Source organism: Loxodonta africana, chromosome 16, assembly GCF_030014295.1.
Source record: "Loxodonta africana isolate mLoxAfr1 chromosome 16, mLoxAfr1.hap2, whole genome shotgun sequence".
In the NCBI taxonomy this organism is placed as follows: Eukaryota; Metazoa; Chordata; class Mammalia; order Proboscidea; family Elephantidae; genus Loxodonta; species Loxodonta africana.
In genome coordinates this window covers 19,557,258-19,575,489 of record NC_087357.1, presented here as the reverse complement: position 1 = coordinate 19,575,489, position 18,232 = coordinate 19,557,258, and the positions used below count along the sequence as shown (strand labels likewise).

Here is an 18,232-nt window from a genome sequence, read left to right as displayed (position 1 = left end):
AAACCTGTCAGAGAAGGAAAACTCAAATATTTTCCACTAATAGAGAGCGACAGAAAAGTGGTAAGACCGCAGTCCTTCAAAGGCGGAAAACTTGTGCAACCCGGAAAAACAAGTCAGGCCTGTTGAGTTCCGGCTCTCACAGATTTCACTGTAATATGTAGTTCTAGGTTTGTGTATGTGTGAATACGTACGTAGAATATGTATTGGTGGTAAATCAGTATGTATATTTCCTTTAGCTCATCTTCTTTATGTGTTTCATGTTCTTATAGGCATACTTTAAATATATCCTTTGAAAATATAGTCCTTTGGTATAATTGACTGTTTCCCTTTTTCCTGCTTTCCAATGCATCATCTTAAACCTACAGCCTGAGGAGCCTTGGTGTTACAGAGGTTGAGAGCTCAGCTGCTAACCAAAAGGTTGGCGGTTTGAACCCACCAGCTGCTCCATGGGAGAAAGATGTGGCAGTCTGCTTCTGTAAAGGTTACAGCCTTGGAAACCCTATAGGGCAGTTTTACTCTGTCTCATAGGGTTTCTATGAGTCGGAATAGACTCCACGGCACACAGCAAAAACAATAGCCACCTATAGCCTTCGGTACAAATCCAAGCACCCCAATCCAAGAGGGAGTTAATTGTATGTATGATAAGAGCTAACTGTAGTTTAGGTTCACATTTTACCTCTAATTGATTATTGATGCTCTCTGGCATAATTTCATGCAGGCTCTGGCAAAAGCTTTGATAGGGACTAGGATAAGGATGCTGAACAACTTCTTGGTTTTCCGGTTTGAAGTATGAGATCCTAGATTAGACTCTTTTCTAATGTCAGAAACAGTTGAGTTTTTCCCAGATAATTTCAGGTATTCGAGAGCTAATTTTGGAGCCCTGGCGGTGCAGTGGTTAAGAGTTTGGTTGCTAACCAAAAGGTCGGCAGTTTGCATCCACCAGCCACTCCTTGGAAACCCTGTGGGGCAGTTCTGCTCTGTCCTGTAGGGTCACTATGAGTCAGAATCGACGCGATGGCAATGGGGTTGGAGCTAACTTTGAGTCTGTGTATATGTGCGTAGTGACTGGGAGGTAGCATGAGGGGAAGGGTTAGGTGTTATTAGCCTCGTAAGGAGGGCACCATTGTTCTCCCTAAGGAATTTTAGATGGAGAAACTGGCATTGAAAGAAACTGATTACTCAGAATTCCATAATAAATCAGAGGCAGAATCTACTTATATGTAATGCCAAAATTGTATTACTTGTGTCATCTATATTATTATATTATTCTGTTTATATGAATCTGTAATTCATCTAGCCAGAGTAAACATACTAACAGCATAATTTAAAAAAAAAAATCGACAAAGAATCCATGAGTGACTGAGATCTCATCATAAAGAAGTTTCTCTACGAGCATATTGCTTTATAACTATGCTATTAGTATTATCCTAGGTTAGAACAGTGATCAGCACCATCTGGTTTTATTTCACACAATGGATTCAGCTCAAATATTACAACTACCCATGGTTTAGGAAAATAATACTCTTAAATATCACATAATATTAAAATTAAATTATCACATTATTTTTCCTACCTAAGATACTGTGGGGTAAAAAAAAAGGACCTGCTAAAGGTCACAGAGTAGAACAGTTTTTTTTTTTTTTAAACTTACAGATAAAACTCCTGTAAATGATACGTGACATCATGTAATTTTCACCTAAATTTTCAACTCCATTAAATAACCATATCACTTCATGATTTTTTTTCATTGCAAAGCCATGATTTTTCCACTTGGTTTTTAAAATTTATCACCTTTTATCATAATGAAATCTCAGCTCTATAAAACCATTGGTTTTGGTGTAGTTTTAGGATGAAAATCTACCTATACAGAATAAAAATGTGTCTGTAACACTATCAGAACAATGTGGGCATCTACCAAATCCTGGTTATAAGCCCTTTCTCCTGAAAAACACTTCCCTGGGTGCATTCTGTTTCATGAGTCAAAGTTTTAATGGATAGAAGAGACTAGTGTATTGATTTTTAAAGTATCAAAAGTTAGATATATAGAGAAAAAGATTCTTTTTGAAGTTTTGTTATTTATTTTGTTTCCTTAACAAGTATTATAATATCTTTTTGTAATGCAGATGGTTTTATTACTCATTTCATGGGAATCAAACCAAAGAAAACCAAACCCATTGCCGCTGAGTCGATTCTGACTCATAGCAACCGTATAGGACAGAGTAGAACCTGTCCCACAGGGTTTCCAAGGAGTGGCTGGTGGATTCCAACTGCCAGCCTTCTTTTGGTTAGCAGCTGAGCTCTTAACCACTGTACCACTGGGGCTCTGTTATGGGAATCCAAAACGAAAAACCAAACCCAGTGCCGTCGAGTCGATTCCGACTCACAGTGACCCTATAGGACAGAGCAGAACTGCCCCGTAGAGTTTCCAAGGAGCGCCTGGCAGGTTCGAGTCATGGGAATACATATGTATAAAATACTTGACTCTTGTATAGTAGCACATACTTTACCCTAATGCTGGTGGCTGCACTTGATACTTGGAGCATTTAGACGTAACCTTGATTTATGAAGTTTTATAGCTAAGACTGATAAAGTTGGCTTAGTGAATTTCACTCTACAAAAGGAAGTTCCCTTTTGGCCATTTAACAAAATATAGACGAATGGCCAAGTTATGGGGGAAAAATCACGATTTCTGCAAAATGGTGTTAGAAACATTAATTTCTTATAGACTTCTATGTCAGCCTTTTTTTTCTGCTTTATAAAACTTTGCTAATTAAAAGGCTTTTTAAGCAAACTCATAAATATACTAATACTATAATCAAGAACAAGTAGTATTGTACCTGTTACAAAGATGCAAAGATTTTATGTGGTCATCTTAAAGTGCCTTTTTTTTTTAAACAATTCATAGCAATACTGTTTTTGAAAAAATAATACCCTTTAACTTTAAGAAACCGTACTTCCTTGACATGATTTCAATGTACATAAAAAGTTCTATGTATTTCAATTGACATAATCTTGATATTAAAGTAATTCTCGTTTTCTTGTACAGTTTGACCGTTAGCTAAAGTGAAACTGTTCTAAGACTATTTAGAACATTGAGATACACATCTCTAGCAGTTATTGCAATCGTTATTCATTCACCAAACTGTATCAGTAAAAATGCTAGGTTCTTTGCTAGTTGCTAAGGAGGTATAGCTAAAAGGCATAATCCTGGCTTCAAATATCTTGAAGTCAAGTGGAGGAAAAAAAAAAGGCTTCAGCTAATGTAAGCTAATAGTCACAGTAATCTGTGATTAATTCCCAAGTGTGGAATTTAAGAACTAGAGTCAGAGTGCATTGATTTTAATCTTAACTCCACTGCTTACTGCCTGGGTGACCTTCTAAGCCCATTTCCTTATCTATAAAATGGAGTTAATGACATTATCTCATTTATGCAGTTATTCTGAGGATTAAATATCCTAATGTATGGAAAGCATTTATCACAGTTCTTAGCAAGCACTCTATAAATGTTAGCTCTTTTTAGTAGTACTTTGATAAAAGTGTCTGATGGAGACTTCAGCAATACAGCTGAGGGCCACCAAACAGACTGGATCGTTTGAACGGGAGTCTTTTGGATAGAGTTACCCAAGACAAGAAGGCGTGAGGGCGTGAGAGGACAGTTTATGCCACACAGGCATAGAAGTTTATTAACCTATGCCAAATATTAGAAACTGCCAATTCTGCAGTGTCCATGCTATTAGTAGAGAAAACCAAGGGCCAACTTTTGAAGATTGTTATATGCTGTATTAAGACGGTTGGACTCCAAACTGAAAGTGGTAGAGAAACATGGAGGGGTTTTAGACAAGGAAATGAAGGGCCGTGAGGAGGGGAATTACAGAAATCTGTTTTAGTTTTAAATAGACCATTTTTTTTTTTTGCCAGCTGGGTGAAATTGAACAAAAGGGTTATGAGATTGAAGGCAGGGAGAACATTTAAGAAGTTTTTTCATTAATTAGGAGGAAAGTCATAAGTGTCTTTACTAAGGCATAAATGGGAGAGGATTGCAAAAAGAAAAAAAAAAGGTGTAAAAAAATATTAAGAATTCAACTTCCCCATTGTTATCCTTAATTTTTGGCATTTATTTGCCCTCAAAAGAATTACATCCATTATATTTTTGTGAACAATATTCAAGGGTTTATAATCAGAGTAATTTGTGCAATAGTCATGTAAAATTGGCAGGTATATTTATTCCTTATGTTTTTATCTAGAAATATGCTTTATTCTAATTTTTAAAAATTACCCATTTTCTGTTTAACCATCCTTTTGAAATCATACGCCATCAGGAATGATGCAGATTATTATATCAGTAAGCAAGGTTATGTGAATTATCTCTAGGAAATGTATACTTATCTGGAATAGATTATAATGACCAGTTTTAGCCAGTAATAGCTAATTTCAGTCCCAGTTTGCATTTCTTTATAAAGAAAGATGAATAAAGAAAAACAAAACCTAACGATATTTCAAATTGCTTGCCGGAAAAGTGACCCAAAATGTCTTTGAGATGTGACTACTTGACTAATTTACATTGTGTAACTATGCTTTTAAATCAGCATTTTGAAGAACTGTAATTCAAACAACAGTAGTTTGGAAGAGCTTCTCTTTTACCTTCAGTTTGTTGGACGAACTTGATAATTTTAGCCTATCCTTTTATATTTTCCATTTTATTCATCTTGAATATTATATCAGAGTTTATTATTTATGGCAAGTTGACATTTTGCATAAATACACCAATTTGCCCTTTATAAAATAAGAACATTTTTTTTCCCCTCACTTACAAATTTTGACATTTTCTGGAAAATATCAAACTATTAAACTACTCTGTCAAGTGTACTTAATATAACTTTTTTCTTCAAATCATAAAATTCAAAATGTTGATTACTGCTGTCAATTCATGAAAAATACGGCATGCCTTAAATTCAAGTTTTTTTATTTTAGACATGCAGCAATATGAATTTGCTTTTAAGCTTTAATGCACAAAATAGATTCTCATTCTGTGCTGTAGTTTTAGCTAGCTTAGTTTTTAAGCATGTTGTCTTCTTAGTATTTTGTGGGGGCTCTTTAAAAAATGGGGAAAAAAAGAATACTGTGAAATTTTACCATTAATTGGTCTCTCGATTAGGATTAGATTTCTTTAATCATTGGACAACTTGAACGAAATCGTTACAGAAGAGGGACTTTCAAAAGTGCACTTACATTGGGTATAAACATTTAAAACTAACTTTAAACGCAACTTGTGAAAACATGGAATATTTTTTATGAGAATGACCATAGAGACAAAATAGAAAATATTGATTACCTGTAAAGGGCCATGTTCTGGCCATGACATCAGTCTATGGAAATCTCCCTAATTAGACAATTATGGATTTTAGGGACAGAAATGTTCCATATACTGAGGAGATGTACTCTCAGAGAAACTATAAATTTAGAGTGTTGTTGATGTTATTGATTTGTCTCACTGTTTTCTAAATGTAATCAGCTAAATAACCACTCTTTGAAGGCAATCTCATTTGTTTTTTCATAGGTTAAGAAACAATGTTTCAGGCAATGCCATCTAATTTAGACTAGAAAATTGTAGTGTGTTCTAATTCAGCTTCTGAAATGAAATTCCTAGAAACCAACATAGTTAAAAATACTTAATACTGAAATTAAGGTGAAAATACATATGAAGAAACCATTTCCGATCTCTTAGTTTCAGAATATTCTAGCTAAAAAAAAAAAAAAAAGTATATGTTAAATCTCAGAATTTTTTTTCTCTGATGAAAGACCAAATGAAAACTCATATATGTTTATATTGTTGTTGTTAGTTGCTGTCAAGTTGACTGACTCATGGTAACATCATGCACAACAGAATGAAATGTTGCCCAGTCCTGCACCATCTTCACTCTCTTTGGTATGCTTGGTCCATTTTTGTGGCCACTGTATACTTTGAGTACAACCTGGGGGTTCATCTTCTAACACTGTATCAGACAGTTATCTATTGTGATCCATAGGGTTTTTATTGGCTAATTTTCAGAAGTAGATAGCCAGACTTTTCTTTCTAGTCTGTCTTAGTCTGGAAGCTCTGCTGAAACCTGTCCACCATAGTATTTGAAATACTGGTGGTATAGCTTCTAACATCGTATCAACACACAAGCCACCAAAGTTTGACAAACCGACAGACGGGTGGTAGATATTTTTACATAGGAATGAATATCTTCTAGAGCTTCTGAACCCTATAATAAATATCAATTTTATAAGGAAGACTAATCAATATTTGAAGGTCTCAAGTTAGAAGGTATTTATTATCTATATGAATTATTGACTTATGTAAGAAATTCAAATAAGCATGTTTTTTTGTAATGTTTCTCAGATTAACATCTGTACCTCCTTCCTTTTTTGGCTTTTAGTAATGATATGTAAAATCCTAAGAACCGTCCCATGCTAAATTTTGCTATTGCATTTACTCATTTATTCAACAAACTTTTTTTGAATACTTATCGTATATTATATACCAAGTACTATTCTAGGTGCTGGAACAGAGCTGTGAACAGTATAAAGGCTATTATTCTCAAGGAGTTTACGTTTTTATGGGAAAAGACATTTTAACTAATGATCAAGCAATAAAATAAGATCACTTCAGATTAAAGTATGAAGGAAATAGATTTACACAATAGAGAGTAGAGAGTAAAGGAGAGGGCTGCTACTGTAGTTAAAGTGTCTTAAGAAATGTGGTATTTGAAGTGAGGTCTAGATGGTAAGGAACCAACATGTGTGTGATGACCAGTTGCCCAACATCCTTTAGAATGGCTCTCTCTCTGTTTATACTATTCTTTTCCCTATTAAAAAAAAAAATAATAATAACCCTTTGCCGTCGAGTCAATTTTGACTGCTAGTGACCCTATAGGGCAGAGCAGAACTGTCTTGTAGGGTTTTCAAGGAGCGGCTGATAGATTTGAACTGCCGACCTTTTGGTTAACAGCCAAATGCTTAACGACTGCACCACCAGGGCCACATATTCCTTTCCTTATAAAAACTCGTACCAAACCTGTTGCTGTCGAGCCACTTCCGACTCAAAGTGCCCCTATAAAATTATAGTCCTTTTAAATTCATTGGAAGGGGCCTGGAGCTGCTAGATGCAGTTCTTGATGAAGATATATGGAGAACAGTGAGATAAGTTTGAACCTAATGCTACATTTCTTCCTGGTGCTCCCAGCTTTTATTCCTGTCTGACCTCAGCACTTCTGCATATTTTTAGACTATTAGGAGTGATGCCGTGTCCCACGTAGGGACCTTGAATACCATATATGCCTGTTTAAAAACTTAACACCTTGACACCTTTAAAGTCTATTTATATATTTAATATATGTGTTCTTCTTCAACACTTTTTGCTTCAACACTTTGGTAGACAGATCTTCCAAAATTTTAGACAATTCTTTTATAGCTAGTAAATTTTACTTACAAATATAGTAATAATTGTTTTCTCAAATGTTGTAAAGCTTTTATGTATGCTTAATATGGTTTTAACCTAAAATCACAGCTCCAATTAAATTATTTAATTATACATTATAAATTGGAATTATTAAATCAACTCATTTTGAGAGGCCAAATTATCTTAAATATTTCAAGTGAAATACATCAATATTACTCATAAAATTTTGTGTCTCGTGAATATGTTTTCCCAATTTTAAATCTTGCAGAAGTTGACAGATGCCTACTCATTAAGTAATATTGTATCAACCCAAGTAATTTTGAAGGTTCCCTTCACAGCTTCCTTGAGATAGAAAAACAAGTAGAGATTTTGATGAGGACGTTGACTGGATTCTTGTCAGCAACGTTGATGTGATGCACTGAAATTTATTTATAAATTGTGACTACATAACTTCAAAAGGGGTGTGATCACTTAGCCCACTACTCTTCTATGCCTCTACTCAGGGAAGTCTATAACTCACACATCTCTTGTAGATTTTGTATTTCTTTGAGTTTTGAGATAGGCAAATACCTTTTCATTTAACCCTAGTGCCCTTTGAACTTTAGAGTTCAGCATTATCTTCATTTACTTCTTAGGACATGACATTCATCGATACTAAAGTGATATCAGATTGAATTATGGATAGCCTTTATGACTTTGTCAGACTCTTTAGTCAAATCTTCCAAGCCCGTTCTGTTTACATAAGACAAGGCTGAACAACTTTCTGATATAAATTAGGATATTTCACAATCTAATGTTTTCATTGATTTGAGGGTAAATAGTCTTTCTCATATTTAAACACATCTTATTTTATTGAAAGTATTATTAGCATTGAAGTATAAATTGCAACATTAACATCTGTTTGTGTTATCAAATGAATGACTTTCTCCTTAAACTAGTTGATGTAATTAATTACGTAGATTTCCTCATGTTGGATCGTTCTAATAGTCTTTGACTCTTTCCTACTGTGCTGTGGTGTTCCAGCATGCCTTTTGATAATAGTTTATTTAGAAAACTGTATCCATAATAATAAGTAAACTGGGTTCATAGATTTCTTTTTCATTACTACCTTCCTTCAAGCTTTAATATTAAGATTATACTTTATAAAATGGATTAGAGAACTTTACGTCTTTTTGTGGTTGTGGATAGTTACCCTAAGTGCCCTGTGTTCTTTAAAGTTTGATAGAACTCACTCGTAAAGTACTTTAAATCCTTTCCTTTGTATTTCCTGCAAATTGTCAGTTAATCCTTCCATTAATGCTATGGGCTATTATTATTATCATTTCACATAAGAGAAAAACAGACAGGACTAGATTAGTTTCCTAAAATAGATACCAAGTAGAACACTGGATTTCAAAATGAGACATTCCCTATTCAGATGTTACATTCTTGACCAATGCACAGTATAGTACTTCCTAAAGAGAGGTGTTACTGTATGATCTGTATGTTAGCAGAAATGGATAACAAATTTAACTTTATGGTCTAGTTTCACCTTTTGAAATTCATTTCTTATTAATATGAACTTTTAAAGTGAAGTGACATATTTTACTCTTTGAAAGATGTATGATATTTCTATGTATATGCACAGCTTCCTTAGACAAGAACACATAAAAAAAAAATCCCCCCGTGTCTTATATAGAGTTTAAATTTCTTTTAGAGGCTCAAAAGCAATTATCAATTGTGTTAATTGAAAATGTGATCATTATTAGATGAAGAAACTCATTCTGCATATTTTTGTTAGGCACATTGAACCTGTCATAGCATTTTACACGAAACTCTTCACATGTGGTCTTAAAGTAATATCTATTATAGTTTTTTAACTAGTTAATCTCATAGCCTACATGAAGGTCATGCTTACCACTGACTATATTAGGTGTTATAGATGAAGTTTGAATTCTAGTATATATTTGATTTCTTACATGGCGATCTAAATGTCTTGATGCTTTAAAACCATTGCACGTACAAATACTCTGAAACCTCAGCACAGCTATTGGAGAAGGACAGAGATTCAGAAAGTTTCAAATTTTACTTTATTTTGATTTTTCAGATTGCATTCTCACAACACAACACTATCATGGACCTTGTGCAGTTTTTTGTCACCTTCTTCAGGTAATTTGCTTTCACTGACTTTGACATTGTTAAACTTATATTCTGATATATGTCCTGTAATATTAGAAAACTTCTCAATTCTTTAACCTTAAAATATCATAGTGCATGCTTTGAGTAGCCTTATATGCTTAACTACATAGCACAGAGCAGAGGAAACACGCTCAAAATATACCTGTGCAAAAGTATTTCACTGTCGCATTCTTTAAGAATGAAATAGTTTTAGTGGAAGGAGGATGATAGCTTTGAGATCCCCTGTCCTAGATAATTAAAGTCTGCTTTACATGGAAACCCTGATGGCGTAGTAGTTAAGAGCTACAACTGCTAACCAAAAGGTCAGCAGTTCAAATCCACCATCTGCTCCTTAGAAATCCAATGGGGCAGTTCTACTCTGTTCTGTAGGGTCGCTATGAGTCAGAATCTACTGGATGGCAGTGGGTTATAGGGTTGCTATGAGTCATAGCCAACTCAACAGCAATGGGTTTTGTTTTCCTTTTTTTTCTGGTTAAGTAAAGAAACCACAGCTTATGCTCCATATGGATTAGGTGTGTCTCCTAGAATTAAATCAGTGGTTTCTTAAGTGATTATCATATGTGCTTAACAAAGTCTACAGAGGATTAGAGAAAGTATGTATTTTCTGTCTCAAGGAGTTTGTAATCTGAAGTACTAAATGTGTCTTTGAAAAGAGTGTTCTTCCTCAGACCATTAGTTATGTGAGACATTGATTAATGGCAGTTTCCCTGAAAAAAAGGGTCCTATCATTAGACAATTTGGGGAAATGCTGTGTAAACTAAAGTTAAGTAAGGCTCTCCTGGTTTTTAACTAACATTATTTTTCAGACTTTTAATATCTTAATTTGCAATGGATCTTTCGAAAAGAGATGGTAGAGTTTGTAGCATTTCTCAAAACATGAAAACTATTTAGGAAACACGCATTTTCATTTCCATGATATGTAAATAAACACTGGGTTAGGGGAGAAACTGAGTTTCAGTGATAGAGTATCTGTGTTGTGGAATCTTGGATCCTCCGGATTGCAGAGGATGTAATTTTTGTATTAATGTGCTTATAATATGTACAGCTCATTCTAGTCCTTTGGTGCGTTTGTGCAAGTTAGACAACTGTGTCTCCTCCTCCTGACAGACAGAGACCTACATCAGGACACATGGCTTCAAGATCAGAGTGCGATATGAATTTCAACCCATTTACCTCCTTCACTGGGCTGCTTTTTATAGTAAAGAACCTGTACAACTTACTGCTGGCATAGATGCTGTGCCGTGCACTTCCCTTAACACCAAAGTAACCATTATCTTGTTGACTGTCTTGTCCAATAACCTAATAAAAACCCTCCTCCAGAGTGATAGTCTAGTTCAGGGGTCATCAGGTCATCAAATTTTTTCTGGACAGGGCCAGATAGTAAATATTTTAGGATTTATGGGCTACATGGTCTCTGTTGCATCTACCAGCATTCAGCTCTGTTATTGTAGTACAAAAACAGCCACAGACAATGAGGAAACCAGTGGGAGTGGCTACACTCCATGAAACCTTATTATAAAGACAGCTGGTGGGCTGAAGTTGGCCTGTGGGCCTTGGTTTCCCTGACCCCTGATCTAGCTTATCCTTAAAAAAATTTCAGGGAACTCACCATCTCCGGAGATAGCCTTTGCTATCTTCAGAAAACTAATTGCTCTTTATAATTGAGCTGAAATCTGCTTCTCTATAGTATCTCTTCTAATTCATGCATATGGGTCCATACATAAAAAGTCTACTCTTCTCCATTTACAGCCTTTCTGATTTTTAAAACTTTCTGTTCTGATTTATTACACATTCTCTGTTCATTTATTCACTCCTTTTGTCAAAACCTTTGCTGTTTTAGTCTGTGTCCCCTAAAAGATGTGATTCCCAGAATTTAATGCTTAAAAAAATCTTTAAGAAAGCACATTAATCACTAACATCTGTGGAAAGTTTATTAACACTTAAAATTTGTCTTTTACAAAATGAAATTTGAGAAAACATCTTAAATATACTTAATTATGTATGATGTATATGTCTTAATATGAATGTATTTTAAGGCTACTAACCAGATTACAGGGACCTGGTGGCATACTGGAAATCCTGGTGGCGTAGTGGTTAAGAGCTATGGCTGCTAACCAGAAGACTGGCAGTTTGAATCCACCAGGCACTCCTTGGAAACTCTATGGGGCAGTTCTACTCTGTCCTATACAGTAGCTATGAGTTGAAATCAACTTGACGGCAGTGGTTTTTTTTTTTGTTGTTGTTTTGGTTGCATGCTGGTTAAGTGTTTGGCTGCTAACCAAAAGGTTGGCAGTTCGAATCCACCAGCCTCTCCTTGGATACCCTATGGGGCAGTTCTCCTCTGTTCTATAGAGTTGCCATGAGTCAGAATCAACTTGATGGCAATGGGTAACCAGCTTACAAGGAGCCCTGGTGGTGCAGTAAGTAGTTAAAGCACTTGGTTGAAAACCAAAAGGTCAGTGGTTTGAACCCACTAATTGCTCTCTGTGAGAGAAAGATGTGGCAGTCTGCTTCTATAAAGATTTACAGCCTTGGAAACCCTATGAAGCAGTTTTACCCTGTTGTGTAGGGTTGCCCTGAGTCAGAATTGATTCGACAGAGGTGGATTTTGGAAAAGAGTATAATTTTGAAAATATTAGAAGTTACAATTGAATAAGCATTATTTAATGCATTAAAATAAAACTATTTTTTATGTATAATAGTGTGAATAGAAATATACTGAATATTTCAGCTGTCTGTAAAAATTCACAAAGCTGAGCATTCATGTAAATTACTTGTGTGTTTAGACCTTTTATTTAGATTTTGAGTTTGTGTACATATTTAAATTCAGTAGCTCTTTTATTCAGCCAAAGAAAAGTCGTGTTGGTGTGCACCATGTCTTAGAGATGATCCTATTTATTAGGTTGTCATCCTGGACTAAGTGAAATAAAATGTTATAGTCATTATATGGGATAAAACATATTGGACAGTTTTATTTGTCATTTAAATTTCTTTAAATACTGAAATGTAAATTAGGTAGCTTTAAAATAGTCTCATTGTTCAGAAATAACAAGGACAGAATATTTTGAAATTTCATTTTATAAGGCCACTGCTAAATTTTAAAAGTTCAAAATGAGTCAGTATTTATGGACACCCTGCAGTCGGGCTACTGTTACTACTATTGCTGTTTCCAGTCCAGCCTTTGAGGAAGCAGAGTTGACTATGTCAGCTTTTCAGCTTTGCCGTGGTGCCAGGAGAACCAGTTCTCCAGCTTCATGTCAGATTTTTACCTCTACGATGAGTGTACTTCCGGTGGTAAACATAATTGGGCCGAAATTGGAGAGATGTAATATAGAGGTAAAGGCTAGCTCTGATCGTAGCTTTCTTGAGTAGGTCACCTACCTTCTCTAAATCTCTGCCCTTTCAGATATAATTACATTTTTGTTGTTTTTGTTAGAGACCATGGTATAATACAGTAAATGGATAGAAAACTGAACTGTTTTTTAAAGTAAATACTTAATTTTCTGGTGCGTAAAATTGCAAAGTAAGTCTCTGTGATTTAAAAAAATCTGAATTATTTATTTTAAAGAAATGCAGTTTTATTATTTTTAGCTTCATGCAATAACTAGTTAGTGTTTTGCTTCCTAGAAGTGGTTTGGTGATTATATAATTATATAATTTGCTACATGTATATAAAACCTATGTTGATAAATGACTCTAAATTATTGAGGGTACTTTAAAGCCCTTTTTTCTAAATGTTTTGTAATCCCCTTGCACTCATATTTATAAGCTTCACTTAGTAAGTTTGACAGAAAATAGCTCATAATAGGCATTTATGGTCACTTGATATCTCAGCTTGATGTCAAACTTTCTGTCTTATCTAGGGCCCAGTAACACGTGAAGAGCTGTTTCTCAATGGGTGTATAATTCTCTATTGCAGATAGCATGGCCTTGCTCCAGAATCTCAAGGGCCTGTGTTGAGATTCTTCTCATGGGGCTTGCCATGTGCTTCATACTGCATCCTTTCCCACCCTGATGTCTCCAGCACCATGAAGTATGATGAATTATATGGCCCAGTTGACCTGGCTGTCATAGCCTTGGCCTGTTACAGTGCCCCTTCCTGCTCTGGCCCTACTTAAGGCTGTGTCCCCTCTTTATTCCCTTTTTCCCTCAGTTTACTCAGAATTCAGCCCCATGCAGTCCCAGAGTAGGAACATTGTCACCAGCAAAAATGGTTGAGAATGGGAAGCAGTAAGAGCCAAAGCTCTGAGAAAGGCAATCTTCTTCTAAGTCTGGTAGAGCTGTGGTTAGGAGAGGGCAGAGACAAATCCCATTGGTTTTCCTCTTCCCTGTCCTCTCAGTGCAGGACATTGTGCACTCATGGAAGTAGGTGGTTTTTGGCCAGGTTGTAAGTGGAGCCCAGGCAAACAGAAGACACCTGGGAGATAAGAGATAGAGAAAAGTCATTTTATAAAGTTGTTCCTGAGCTCCTGGTATCATCCTGACTGCACCTGTGTGGATCTGATGCCAATTGGCTTATCAGAGACTTTGAGAACTAAGCTGATGATAGAACTCTGTCCAAGTCACAGACTGAGCAGAGGTGACTCACAGGAGGGACAGACTCACATACCACTGCAAAGGCATTCAAAACATTGGAGCCACAGCCCACAGATGGCTAAAACAAAATATCAAAATTGTCTGTAGAATAAAATAAGACCTCAAGCCCCATGTAAAGTGGATGTAGCACAAGAGTGCTCTGGGGTGAAGAAAACAGTAGAGAAGACTCTGATAGAAGTGGTGCGATTTTTAAGTTTAGTTACAAACTCAAGGACTGTCTGTAAATGTTTATTGCTTTTAGAAGACCTTTATCAGGTGCTGGATCTACTAGATATTCATATGGGGGAAAATGACATTGACCCATACCTCATACTAAAAATAAAAATAAAATAATAAATAAATGCTAAGAGGAAAAGAAAAACAATGAAGTATCTAGAAGATAAAATAGGAATTCATTTTCATATCCTTAGAGTAGGGAAAGGTTTCTTAAACAGATGCATAAGGTACTAAAATAAAATTAAACTACACTAAAACCAAGAATTTTTGTTCATCAGAAGATGCTATTAACAGAATGAAAAGTCAAGCCACACGGTGGTGTATTTACATTCTATATAAATGATAAAGCCTTGTATTTAAAATATATAAAGAACTTGTACAAATCAATAAAAAATAATAATAGTCTGAACATGCAAAAAACCTGTTGTTGTCGAGTCAGTTCTGACTCATAGTGACCCTATGAGTCTGAAAACTCAACCTCTCCTCTAAAAAGATGAACAAGAGACTTGAACTTGCACTTCACCGCATGGGATATCTGAATGGCCAGAAAAATATGAAAATGTGCTTAACTTAATTATTTATCATAGAATGCAAATAAAAAACATAATGCAATATTACTATTGTGTTATACTACCCACCACAATGGCTAAAAGGAAAAAGCCAGATAATACCAAGTGTTAGAGAGGCTATGGAACTCTCAACTTTTCTGATGGGACTAAAAATCAGTGTAATAAATTTGAAAACGGTTTGAAATCATATTCTAAATTTGAAGTTACGAGCACTTTATGACTCAACAATTCCATCCCATCAAAAGCCATGTGAAAAGTATTTATAGCAGTGTGTTTTAAATAGCTAAAAACTGAGAACAACCTAAATATCCCCAAAGAGCAGAATGGAGAAATAAATTATAGTTTACCCATATAATGGAATAATTTGGAGAAATGAAGAAGAGTGAACTGATGCAAAATGAACAACATGGAGGACGTCCACAAACATGGTGTTGAATGAAAGAAACCAGAAACAAAAGAACACATACTGCAGGATTCCATTTATGTAAAGTTCAGAAATAAGCGAAACTAATCTGTTATGTTAAAAATCAATATGGTAGTTCTCTTTGGGGAGGAAGGAATGGGTAAAGTTGTATTTCTTTATTAGGATGGCGGTTACATGAGTATATTATATTCGTAATAATTTAATGAGCTGTACACTTGGGATTTCTGTATATGTGTTATGCATCCATTTTTTGAGAAAGTAAAAAAAAAGACTGCTTTTAAAATATTAAGAGGCTTTTGTGCTTAAAACTTTTTGACCTAACAGCATGATATCAAAAGGCATGTTTCAAATAAAAATTAACTGTAGAAAGAAACACTCCGTACATTGACCTTTATTACTTTTTGTTGGCCAGTTTGAAAGAATAAGACACTACCCATGTAGGTTATCTGTAACAGGAGGAGATAACCAGAAAGATCTTACTTTCTGGACTCTTCAGTACTTTGCCATGAGAGGTTTTAGAGCACTATTTTTTGTAAAGGTTCCAAGAAAGGGTTTAAGAGTTATCAAAGATGCTCTGTAGATTTGCAAGTGTGTAAGCAATTGGGGAAGGCTCATCAAGGTATTTTTCTATGAATTTTGCATAAATTTTACATAAATGTAGTAGTTTTTATGGATTTTTTCCCAGCCTTTGTTCAACTACTTCCACATGGCTCTTTAGCATCCATGCCATTTGGGTGGAATTGATTGCTGTCCAGCTCCACGGGTGGGTCCTGACAGGCTAAATAAAGCCGTTTAGTACGTGACCTTCCATTAACAAAAATGATTGGTAAGAGGTGAGAACGTGTGAGTGTATGAAATAAGGCCTGGGACTGCTACATCTGCTTTTGTTGCTAAGAGGGCAATAAGCCTGAGAATAAGCTGATGCACAGCACAGTGCACAGTCCAGAGAATCAGAAAGAAATGGAACTAGGGTCCTGATCACACCAAACCTTTTGGACTTTGGAGAGTATTAAATCAATTTAGTCCTGATCGTGCAAAAAGCTGGACCATGAATAAGGAAGACTGAAGAAGAATTAACACCTTGGAATTATGGTGTTGGAGAAGAATATTGAATATTCTATGGACTGTCAGAAGAACGAACAAATCTGTCTTGGAAGAAGTACAGCCAGAATGCTCCTTGGAAACGAGGATAGTGAGGCTGCTTCTCATGTACTGTGGACATGTTATCAGAAGGGACCAGGCCCTGGAGAAGGACATAGTGCTTGGTAAAGTAGAGGGTCAAAGAAAAAGAGGAAGGCCCTCAATAAGATGGATTGACACAGTCAGTGGCTACAGCAATGGACTCAAGCACAACAGCTTTTGTGAGGATGGCACAGGACCGGGCAACATTCTCTTCTGCTGTACACAGGGTCGCTATGAGTCAGAACTGACTTGACATGTAAAAACAGCAACAACGGCATTGCTTACACTAATTTGAGTTAGGTTTCCGTTACTTGCATTTGAAATCATCTTAACTGATAGTGCATCCTAAGGTATAGTAATTCTTGCCTAACAACCCTCCAAGTAGTTTTACCAACTTATGCTATGAAGATACTGTTTCCCTACTTCCCACCCACTGGGATTTATTGATTTTTCATCTTTGTCAATCTGATAACTGAAACATAAGTAAATTTTTCTTTGTAATATACACAGCTTTGTTGTGTTTATAAGTTAGTGGTTTATTTTGCTAACATTTTAGTTGTTAAGAAATAAGTGGTAGGAAGGTGTTTTTTTAAACCATTGAAAGATATTTTCTAGAATAGCAGCTATTAGGAGGTAAATTACTTTTAAAAATATGTCTCTGTGTTTCAACACAATTCCTTACTTTCTAACGTTTTTTCAGTGAAATTAAAGATTAATATGCCCATACAACTATTAAAATACATATTTAAGACATGATGTTTATGATCAGTTAACCTTAAATTGCTATAAACTAGTGACAGTGTTATCACTTGTTGCATTTGGTGCGCTAGATTGCCACTAGAGAGTATTGCTTTGTCACTAGAAACCTGCTTTAGAATATAACCTTATAGGACACTGTGTTAATTCTATTGGATTCTTTTTAATTTCCCCTCAGTGAGAATACCTAATGAGTTCCATGTTTTTTCATATTGAGAAAGGTTTCAATAATGATCATTTTATAAGGTTAAAAAGAAAATATTGAATTATCTTTTCCTAAGTTCCTATGCTTCTCTTTTTTATCTCTGTAGCTCATATACTTGCTTTTTTTAAATCCTTTTTTTTTTTTTATTTCCATTTGGAGGATTATACTGAGGGATGTCAAACCTTTCAAATCTTCTGGCAGTATAGAAAAAGCTCAATTATTATTCCCTCTCCCCCACACCAGAAAAAAAAAAAAAAAAAAACTATACCAAGGAACAATAAAAGCTGTTGTAGAATTATAATAAAAAAGAAACTTCAAAGAAAGCAGTGAAAACACATTTTTCTGTTTGACAGAATTGCTATAATATCAGCTTAAATGGTGCTAATGTTTGATGCTGTCCATTTAAGACCTTTGGCTTAAGAAATCTATTAAGGAAAAGATAACTGGGACAGATAAACCAAGATATCTCAGTGGTTTAATATAATACAAGTTTATTTATCACTCATGTAAAGTGTAGTGGGCAGAAGGGAGCCTGCGGAAGGGACCAGGTGGTATGCAGGTCACTGCTTTAGAGTTGTTCAAGGAATTCAGGCTGATGGAAATCCTGCTATACTCCAGGCTTCCAGAACTGTCAACTGGGATTTTCTAGTGGCCACCAAAGT

The 18,232-nt window shown here is 35.3% G+C and overlaps 1 protein-coding gene across 2 annotated transcripts in view; it reads left to right on the top strand.

The window, feature by feature from the left end:
* The window catches only part of ATRNL1 (attractin like 1), a 697,793-nt gene that overhangs the window by 247,947 nt on the left and 431,614 nt on the right, over nucleotides 1-18,232 (top strand). For both annotated transcript variants that reach the window (XM_023546681.2, XM_003409111.4), the window contains one exon: nucleotides 9,531-9,592. In XM_023546681.2, coding sequence (XP_023402449.2) covers nucleotides 9,531-9,592 — 62 coding nt within the window. The remainder of the gene's footprint in view (nucleotides 1-9,530; nucleotides 9,593-18,232) is intronic.